Genomic DNA, 10,247 nt, shown 5'->3' on the forward strand with positions numbered 1-10,247 from the left:
TAAAGTCTTCCGCGCCCTTGCTCGCGCTGACACGTTCATTTTTAATTATTATTATCCGTTCTATAGCCCCCACAGGAGATTGCATTTGCCAAGGCGGCTACCGGGTTTGGCGGCCGAGTCATGGAGCAAGACGACGCAGCCACGGCGACCCTTGGCGGAATATCGCAAATTTCCCGACGGCATTGTAGACCCTCAACCCAGACGTTTGCGTCCAAACTTGGCGTGGAGTCCATGACCCCCGCTGGTACTGGGAAAGGGCCGCTTGGCAATGGTCGCTTGGAGGCGTTGCGAAATTAAAATCGAGCCACCCCACCACATACGAGAATAGAGTGTCCCCAACTTAAGATATAGCATTATATAATAACCCCAGCATTTGATCCTTCCGTTCCACGTTCAAGACCACTTACTTTGGCGTCGATTCCTGTGATTGCGTAAGTCGGGCGACGGAGAAGTTGGTGCCGAGTGTGCGTCTCTGGGTGTCTTGTAAATATCTGCGCTTGATATTGTCGCCATGTCTTCGCCATCCGACTCCGAGGGTAATTGTGCCCTCAACCTCCCATTGTATTTGTTTCAGGCTCTGCACTCGTCTCTCATTATCTCATGGTATTTGCTGGCTAACACCTCTTCCAGTCGGCCCTCCACGTCGCGCCATTCTCTCCCCGCAGCTTGAGGATCCTCTGATGACCTCCTCAGGCAGCCCGTGACAACGTGTCAAAAAAAATGTCGTTATTCGAATTCAAGTCGGGCATCTTGTCGAGAAAAAACCTGACGACTGACTCATGGCCGTTTTGGGCTGTGGATATTGGACAAGACTAGGCCCCCTCTGATTTTCACAATCGAATAGACCAGGACCCTGTTCATCAGTCCCTTGGTCATCTGTCAAAAATAGAGAGTCTGAATTTTCATTTACACCCTTGCAATATTATTCAATTGGTCTCTGAAGCCCATGGGAGCGCCGAGTGGTAATGGGTTCCATGTATTGAAACTAGTGGAATAGGGTCGTCGTGTGAGCCTTCGTGAGCCTTCGGGTGGTTTTGGGTGGCTTATTCGGCAATACCGAATAATAGTACACTTTCACGGTGACATATTCGTAGTTGATATCCGCTGCTCAGGAATTGGCGACCCAATCTGTGATGGTCGTCCTCAAATTAGCTACAGGGTAAGAGGACCGACTTGCGTTGCTAGATTGGGGTGTTAATTAACCAAACCTGCCATGAACGGGCCATGAAAATGGACAACTTGAATAAGCTGCGTATCAAGTTGATCCATGCTACTACCCAAGTCGACGGCTCTGAGTCATAGAGCCGGAAGCCCAAGAGAGATTGTCATATGATTGCTACCATGTACTGTTATGAACCGGCCTATTTAGAGAACTTTAAATAGAAAGAAGGAAATATCAAGACTGTATCAGGTATAATTTTTGGATCCCATCTAGTGCCACCTCGTAGCTAGTTCTATTACCAACCCCCGCCGTCACTTTCGTACTGTGAGTCCGCGACGCCCACGCGGAAAGTGCATATAGCATCAGACATGTTAGAGAATGCCAATTCTTCCCCCACTGGCCCCGAATCCTATCCGCAGAGCCGCCCCGGCCCTATCTTTGTCGAATGAAGCCCTTTGGACCGCCCCAAGCCCCCTTGACCATAAACTTCTTATACACCCAGGGAAAGAAATCTTTCTTGAGGTAGTAAAATCCCCGGCCCGGGACAGCCTGATTGACCAGCTTCCCAAACGTCTCCTTTGGCTCGCCGCCATACTTGAACTCGGCGAGGAGGACTTTGCCGTACTCGGTGGTGAGAGGGCACGAAGTATACCCATCATACACGGCATTCGTCTTGGCCCCCTCCAGCGCACAGAGCAAATTAGAAACAAGAACAGGGGCCTGGGCAGTAATAGCCGCGGCCGTCTTGGACGTGGGGAGGTTGGACGCATCGCCGAGGGACCAGACGTTGCTGAATGCCCGATGCCGCATCGTGCTGCTATCCACGTCCACCAGGCCGGCTGCGTCGGCCAGAGGGCTGTTGGCAACAAAGGCGTGCGGCCCCATTTTGGGAACGACGTGGAGAAAGTCGAATCGACGGGCAACCTGCTTGCCGTCGGGTAGGACAAACGTGGCTTGGTTGCCGTCGATGGAAACCAAGTCGTGCTGGAAGAGGCCCTCGACGCCGCGCTCGCGTCGCAACTGGTCCAGGGTGGCGCTGTATTTGGCAACGCCAAACATGACCGGGAGACCGGTGGCAAAGCTGACCTTGATGCTGGAATCTTGCTCGGAGCCAGGGCGGTAGAGTCCAGCTCGCTTCCAGTAGTCCAGCGCGAGCCACATGGCCTTTTGTGGTGCGCCGGCGCATTTCACAATTCCAGTCGGCTGGGTGAAGATGGCCACGCCGCTCTTCATCTTTTGAACATTCTGATAGACCTTGTCGCAAGTGTGGTAGCCGTAGGTGGTTGAGATGGGCGCGTCAGGGTTCGCCAGGGCCTCGGGCAAGCCCTTGATGCTGTCGTACTTGATGTTGATGCCCGGGCATACAACCAAATGGTCGTACTGGATCTTGGTGCCCGTCTCCAAGGTGACGCAATGGTCCTGAGGCGTGAAGGCGCCAACGCTGTCATTGTACAACTTGAGCTTGGCGTGAATAAGGTCCTCGGTCCGCATTTTAAGCTTATTTTTATCCTTTAGACCGGCGCCGACAAGCGTCCAGCCGGGCTGGTAATGATGCCAATCGGCAGGATCCACAACCGCAATGTCGTCTTGGGCAAACTTGCCCGATCGCAGCAGCTGGTGGCTGACGCTGAGGCCTGCCGCGCCGGCGCCGACGACGAGCACCTTGTGCCGGTGTGACATGGAGGCTGCCGACGAGTAGTGAGCTCTTGGGAGGGCGAGGCGGGCGGCCGACTTGGCCGAGCCGGGCGAACTCGTGTGGAGGCGGAGACGGGCAAGACATGTGTGCGACATGGCTGCGGGTGGCAGAGGCCTCTGGTTTCTTGGAATGACTCGGTGCTGGGTAAAGAAAAACGGCAGTGTTGCAAAAGAGAATGACTGGCATACAAAGACAGACGTTGCGAAAACAAAACACGCGAGAAACGGCAACGCGTTGAAGATTGCGGAAAGTCACCAACTTGCTGCCAAGAATAGAAGTAGAACGAATTGCCACAAGTTCCGGAAAGTGAATAACTACAATGTCTTTATAGTTCAGACGCTCCGGGCCATCCCCGTACTTGTGGAGCTCCCATGGTTGTCAATATCTGCTTGTTCGGCGACTCGGGCTTTGGACTTTGACGTCAACTGGTCTATCGGTAAATGCCGACCTGCAATGACAGACCGTTGTTTCGAGCGAGCGTTGCGCCGAGAGCGTGAAAAAGGAGACACGTTGTGGTCACTGGTGAACTTTCCAAGTGCTTTTGTGGCGAGATGCCCAACTACGTATATCCCTGTACGCAGGCTTTGGAGTGTGTGGTGAACAGAAATCCCCTGAGCAAAACTGGCGATATTCAACAATGATAGACTTGCGTTAGTAGATGGGACCCAGATCTAGGGGTAGCATTATCTGGAAGATATTCAGCAGAGTAGAGGTGTAGTCTTCTTTCAAGAGGCTGAGCTAGTGTACAAGAAATGCTGCAGGCTGACTTGTCCAAATGCAAAATGCCGATCCGTATATACAATTCTAGGCAATATATGCTCAACATGCTAATCAACAAAACCACAAGAAAACCCCTGTTGTACAATGTATCCCCCGAAACACCATGCGTCTGTCGGTATTCGCGAGCCCCTGACAGGTCCTTCACAAGCATATCTACCTCCCCCCTGCAATGCAACTACATGCCGAGCTGTTTCACGTCAAGCGGCGTGTGAAGCATCCGGTCTCCCTCGGGCGACGGTTTCGGCAAACTCCCCGCCCGGATATTCATTTGCAGAGACTGGTGCAGCAGCCTCGGCTCGGCAAGCTTCGAATCGCGTTCACGCCGCAAGGCAACGAATTCATCCTTGCTGTACCCGTCCATTAAATGCTTATTTTGCGCTCTGTGACCACCAACGCTAAGATAAGGTACGGGTTCGCTACGGCTCTGTGAAGGGTAGTCGTGGCCAGTCCATATCTTGACATGGTCCGGGAAGCTGAGTAGCTTGCGAGCCGAAGCATAGAGGTCTTCGGCGCTGCCGCCCGGGAAATCGCAACGCGCCGAGCCAATGTCCGCATGGAAAACGGAGTCGCCGCAAAAAATGTTATCTAGGTCCGTTAGTATACGAGAAATCCAGGCTCGCTGCTAAAGGTAGATGATGTGGACGCCTACCTCCTATTTTGAATCCCATGTGGTCTGGAGTGTGGCCTGGAAGATGGATCGCTTGGGCTTCCAAGGAGCCAATGTGGAATCTTTCATCATCATCGAGAAATCTGTCGAAAACGCCCCGTGTTTCTTCCTCTGATAGACCGTATTTTTGACGGAACAGCTCTTGGATATGTACGATGCGCTTGCCCACAGTGATAAGAGGCAAATATCCCTGCTCTTTGTGAAGAGACGTCTGAAGATAGCGCGCTGCTGTCAGATGATCTGCATGGATGTGCGTCTCCAAAATACTATCCACCCTGTAGCCCATTCTTTTAATCAACAAAAGTATCTTGTCGGCTGAATGGGTAGATATGGTGCGTGCCAGAGGGTCGTAGTCCAACACTGAATCGATAATGGTAGCCGTCAGAGTATTTGGATCGGCAACTACATACTGCCAGGTGCCCGTTTTCTCTTCAAATATATCATGGATAATGGGCTGAAAACTCGCATCCGGCGTGACCGTGTTCTCTGCAGACTGCACGGAAGAAAATTGTCGCATCGGCACTGGATAAAAAGCTGTAGGGGCAGCGGGACGCAACCCCCTGTGCTGAGCACCTTTGGATGCCACGGCCAAACGACGCCTTGGAGATTTTTCTAGCCATGGCGAATCATATGAAGTCACAAGTCTAACCTGATGTTGACAAGCATTGCGAAGGCTCTGGTATTCGGAGATGCCAGCAAGCGGGCGAAGCGACTGGGAAGCTGATGCCGGCAGGCGCTGTATTACCTGCCGCCTGAGAAGAGAGCTGGACGTTGATGCCATGATTGAAATGTAATGTTTGGCTTCGTAGCGGAGTCTGTATAATTCTTGAGAGTCGCGTGGTAGTAGTACCAATGCAGTCCGGCTGTGGCGCATTCTTATATTTTATGCTTGAACAGTCGCCGATGAGCCGGTCCACCGGCCTTTTGGTCGGCGATTGGGCTTTACTGTTGTCGATAATGCTAACATCCTATTGGATAATTAGATCCCACGTCAGCTCCACCCACCCAAGCGCATGGCTTCCCGAGTTGCCGAGCGCCACGATGGTCACCGACCAACCGACAAACCTTCAACCGACTTCCGACAACCGACAACATCGAACCACTCACTCCATGTTGACACATTCATTCATTGCCTTGAATGCCTTGACGACCAGCCTGCTTTGCGGAAATGCGCCCCTCCGCGCTCGCGTGTACCGAGTGTCGACGTCACCATCTCAAGTGCGACGCAAAAAAACCGTGCTGCTCGCGTTGCGCAACTACTCAGAACCTATGCACGTATCTGCCCTCGCGCAGAGGCGGGAAGCGAAAAGTTGCGAATAGTCACGGCCAGGCCCAAGAGACCATCAGCAATACAAAGACAGCGCCAGGCCTGCAGCTGCCACTGCATGAGCCTCACCGGCTCCCTCACCACCTCTCAACTGGACCCGGGGAAATCCCCCAACCATCTACGCATGATGTTCCTGCGTCAAGCAATGCGCCGACGCCTCGCGAGAGAAAGCCCGAGCCCTATGTTCCCGAGGACCGACTAGTTCGCCTTTTCTACGAAAACTTTCATCAAGCACATCCCATACTTGTACCCCCAGGCCAGTACGAGAGGCGGAATTACCCTGCGTACTTGCAACAAGTCGTCAAATTTATAGGAAGCCACTACTCCATGGTGCTCTCCGGTGATGAGTTTTACGACTCTACAACTTCTACCCTGGCCGCCCACTCTGCAGAAAAGTCATGCAGCATGGTCCAGGCCCTGCTTCTTCATTCCATCATCCTGTGCGCTCGCAACGAGCGTCCGCGAGCCGAGACATCGCTGGCCCAGGCGATTTCCATCGCCATAGAGATTGGCATGTATCAGAAAGACTTTGCGACCCTGTTTGCCAACAATGACGAATTCGAGTCGGAGAGCCTAAGGCGGACCTGGTGGGAGCTCTTCATCTGGGAAATCTGCATGCGCACACTCCAGCAGAAATTCCACTTCCGGTGCAGCGACGTCCCCAACGAGGTTCTCCTCCCCTGCGAGGAGTCGACATACGCGTCACTCCAAGCCATTCCGCCGCCCGCGTCCCTGGCCGCCTTCAGAGCGAGGGTATTCGCCGACGACGACGACGACGAGGAGCCGGCGCCCTGCCAATACTCCTCCTTCAGCTACCGCATCGAAGCCTTCCACATCCTCGCGCGCGTGCTGGTGCTCAACAGCATCCCCGAAACCCACCCGGACCGCTTGCAAGCCATTGCCAACACGCTCGTCAGCTGGGCGCACCTGCTGCCCCCGCAGAAAATCGACATTGTAGACATCTACGGCGGCATCGACGAGATGTTGTTTCAGGCGCAGTTCATCATCCACTACGCCGCCATGCTCCTGCACCTCCCGCGCAGCAACCTCCGGCCCAGGTTCCCCGAGCAATCCATGACCATTATCTGCCCCGTGACGCCGGTCCGCCTCTCGCCGTCCCTGACGCGCAACGTCCACGACGTCAAGACCATTGGCGCCTCTAAGGAGCTGTCCAACCTGCTGTCGGTGCATTGCGTGCCCCAGGGTTACAGCCCTTTTGTCGTCTTTGGCACCATCTTCTGCGGGCTGGTGCAACTCGCTGCCAGCGAGGCCCATTCGTCGGAATGCTCTGACCATCATCTCAATAGGGTTGTGCTCGCGCTCGGCAATCTCAACATGTTGAGGACAAAGTGGCGCTTGGCTCAGGAGGCGTACCGGCATCTTAAAGGTGCGGCGAGGCAGACTAGCACGATTCGACCTGAGGGACGGCCTCTACAGGAGACGAGTGGTGTTTCTGCCAATACTAGAAACTTGGTTGTTGCGGATGGGGGGATACTGGGCCCGGCTGCGGACTATGATGCCGTCAATGGCTCGATTTCTTCGCTGTTTTTGTCGGCGTATATTGATCCGACTTGTAGTGATCCGTTTCCACTTAGTCAAATGTCTGACTTTTGAGGAGGCTCGTGAGAGGATGGATGAAATGGGGTTGTGGGGAAACGTTTATTTTGTTGGTCTTTATGTTGATGCCTTGGTTACGATGCGAGCAGTCATACACGGTCAAGGAGGAGTTGGTAAAGGCTAAATTTAGAGAAATGTCAGGTTATTGTGGACCAAGTCTCTGAGGAGGCCCTCGCCAAGGTCCGACCCTGGGTTCTTGTGATATTTTTCTTTGTTGTTGTACCCTTTGTTGTGCGGTGCCTTTGTCCGTGGGCGTCGCCTCTGGAGCACCAGGCCCTGGAGGCATGCCGACAATTATTGGTACTTGTTTCCCGGTAGACTTTTAGTGCTGATGGATGTATCGGTGAGTAAAAACTGCCTATTGGGAGGAATTCATCGGACGGCTTGAAACTTGGCCCGGCATACAAGTTGGTCAGAAATCACTCCGCCTTGACCATGTGGCCTCATCTTCCACCTGCGCGTGGCCAACTTGCTTCTCTTTTCTAATTCAACCTCCTCACACCCAGCGGAGAGACCCCCGCCGGCTTGGTCTGAAATCTAGAGCAGAACCATCATCGACCATTCCTTGCTGCGGCTCAACGTGGCGCCTCAAGAACCGGAATCCGCTTCGGCTCGGCCCGCAATTCCCGCCGGCACCACGACGTTGCCATGCCGTCATTCTTACCCTCGCGGATGCTCGCTGCGCATCTGGTCAGTTCGCACGGGCTGGCATGTAGCATTTTGATGTGCGGGCTCCTGTTTCTTCTCACGGCCTCGTATTTTCTCTGGTCCCAAGGGAGTTCACGTCTCCAGCGCCGTCTGCGCACCCGAGTCACTCTTGTAAAACCCAGAGGTGGCACTGCGAAGGAATCGGATGAAGGCGACACGAACCCAGGACCTGGTAACAGCATTTCAGGACAGGGGAATGTCTCGAGCCAACCGAGGTCGATGCACGTACTAAATGAAGATACGCCGACGCCAGCAGTCAACGCCCGGAAACGAAAGTTGGACCCTGAAGACTACACGGTAGGCTGGATCTGCGCTCTAAGAATAGAGCATTTTGCCGCGTGTGCACTTCTTGACGAGGAGCACCAAGGACCAGAATATGTGCCCGGCGTTGCAGACACCGCGTACACCTTGGGCAAAGTGGGAGAACACAACGTTGTCATCATTGTCACGCCCGAGGCATGTTCAAATCCCGCCTCGGTTGCCGCCCACCATCTCACATGCAGTTTTCCCAACATCAGGTTCGGTCTCATGGTTGGCATGGGAGGCGGGGCGCCAAGTCCAAAACACGATGTACGCCTCGGCGATATTGTTGTTGGCGTTGCTCGCAGTGACAGTCACGGCGTGTTCCAGTACGATCTTGGCAAGACCATGCAAGACGGAAATCTCCACGTAACCGGCGTTGTAAATCAGCCGCCCATCTTTCTGCGAAATGCCGCGGACAGACTCCAGTTCCGGTACGAGATTCCAGGCCACCAACTTCAACAAACCATCAGCAGCATCCTCAAAGGAAACCCGGGATTACAAACTTTTAAGCGACCGCGTCCCAGCGCAGACAGGCTGTATCGAGCTGAAGTCACGCATCCTCCGGGCGCAGAGAGCTGTGAGACGTCCTGCGGTACCGACCCGGCGAAGCTGGTGCGGCGAAATGAGCGAGATCCGTTCAAAAGCTATCCAGCTGTTCATTACGGGGTGATTGCCTCGGCGGGCCAGATACCAAGGGACGCTTTGATTCGCGATAAGCTCGTAGCAGAGAAGAATGTGGTTTGTTTTGAAACGGAAGCTGCTGGTTTGATGAGCCACTTTCCATGCTTGGTTATTCGTAGCATATACAACTATGCAGACTCGCATAATAATGACGAGTGGCGGCGTTATGCCGCAATATCAGCAGCGGCATATGCAAAAGATTTACTCTATCAAATACCCGTCGCTGCGGTCCAATCTGAGAAGAGGATTAGCGATATTCTGAAAGGTGAGTCTTGTCGAGTCTTGTAACAGGGTCACCTATTAATCAAGGCAAGCATAATAGCAGCCGAAGATCCTGCAAAATCAGACGCCGGTGCCTCGCAGGCACAGCGTAGAGCCAAGCGGCGGGCAGCCCGTCGGACTTGGTCCCCCGAGGAAGTACAGTGTCTTGAATCACTTCGTCTTTCGGGAAAGAACGACAGCACCGCGTACGAGTGGTACAAGGATCGCGTGGAAGATCCATTAGACGGTACCTGTCAGTGGCTCCTGCAACAGCATCATTACCGGAAGTGGCTGAAACAAGACTCCGGTGTCCTGCTGCTCCTGGCGCGCCCTGGCCATGGGAAGTCGGTGCTGGCCAAATATCTAGTTGACCGCGGTCTTCCCAAAAGATCAACCGTTTGTTATGTTTTCTTTCAGAAAGGAGTTCAGGATCAGGCTCGCCAGGCACTTTGCGCCTTGCTTCACCAGCTGTTTTCTCAAAATCCAGATCTTCTTGACTATGCTATGTGTCAATTTCGCAGAGACAAGCAGGTGTTGATTACTTCTACCGAATCACTCTGGGGTATTCTCAGAAATGCTGTGAAAGATTCTCAGGCTGGGCGTATAATCTTTGTTCTTGATGCCGTGGACGTGTGTGCAGACTCGGATTTAAGGGGCTTGGCACAAAATATCCATAACCATGTTACCGGCGGCCGGATAGGCTCTAACAAGCTGAAATATCTCTTGACAAGTCGGCCTGATCAGAGTTCTCTGTTTCCCTTCTACAACCAACCGTCAGAAGATTCTCCGCACATCACAATATTCGAAGAGGACACATCTAGATTTATTATGGACGACGTGACCCATTTTGTTTCGCACCGAGTTGCTCAGCTATCAAAGACGAAAGGCCTCTTGGAAAGTATTTCACGTTGTCTAGAGTGGATATATCAGAGACTAAAAGTAGGCCCCGGATATACGGGCTAAGTACTAGCTACCTAGAAATTTTATAAAAATTAATTTTAAGCTTTAATTAAGCTTTAATTATAAAATTATTATTAATTATAAA

General features: G+C 53.0%; 4 protein-coding genes across 4 annotated transcripts; 2 read left to right on the forward strand and 2 right to left on the reverse strand.

Moving 5' to 3' along the window:
• Nucleotides 1-1,594: 1,594 nt before the first annotated feature.
• On the reverse strand, nucleotides 1,595-2,953 carry MAA_09663 (sulfide quinone-reductase; the record flags this gene model as incomplete). The annotated part of the gene is made up of 1 exon (XM_007827661.1): nucleotides 1,595-2,953. One exon carries the CDS (start codon nucleotides 2,951-2,953, stop codon nucleotides 1,595-1,597), a length of 1,359 nt encoding a protein of 452 aa, XP_007825852.1.
• An 860-nt stretch (nucleotides 2,954-3,813) lies between these two features.
• On the reverse strand, nucleotides 3,814-5,086 carry MAA_09662 (Beta-lactamase-like protein; the record flags this gene model as incomplete). Its single annotated transcript, XM_007827660.1, has 2 exons — nucleotides 3,814-4,223; nucleotides 4,288-5,086. 2 exons carry the CDS (start codon nucleotides 5,084-5,086, stop codon nucleotides 3,814-3,816), a joined length of 1,209 nt encoding a protein of 402 aa, XP_007825851.1.
• A 260-nt stretch (nucleotides 5,087-5,346) lies between these two features.
• Nucleotides 5,347-7,246, forward strand: MAA_09661 (uncharacterized protein; the record flags this gene model as incomplete). The annotated part of the gene is made up of 2 exons (XM_007827659.1): nucleotides 5,347-5,580; nucleotides 5,636-7,246. 2 exons carry the CDS (start codon nucleotides 5,347-5,349, stop codon nucleotides 7,244-7,246), a joined length of 1,845 nt encoding a protein of 614 aa, XP_007825850.1.
• Nucleotides 7,247-7,897: 651 nt separating this feature from the next.
• On the forward strand, nucleotides 7,898-10,165 carry MAA_09660 (Nucleoside phosphorylase domain protein; the record flags this gene model as incomplete). Its single annotated transcript, XM_007827658.2, has 2 exons — nucleotides 7,898-9,206; nucleotides 9,264-10,165. 2 exons carry the CDS (start codon nucleotides 7,898-7,900, stop codon nucleotides 10,163-10,165), a joined length of 2,211 nt encoding a protein of 736 aa, XP_007825849.2.
• Between the last annotated feature and the right edge of the window lie 82 nt (nucleotides 10,166-10,247).

This window comes from Metarhizium robertsii, assembly GCF_000187425.2.
Source record: "Metarhizium robertsii ARSEF 23 chromosome Unknown MAA_Scf_2, whole genome shotgun sequence".
NCBI lineage: Eukaryota > Fungi > Ascomycota > Sordariomycetes > Hypocreales > Clavicipitaceae > Metarhizium > Metarhizium robertsii.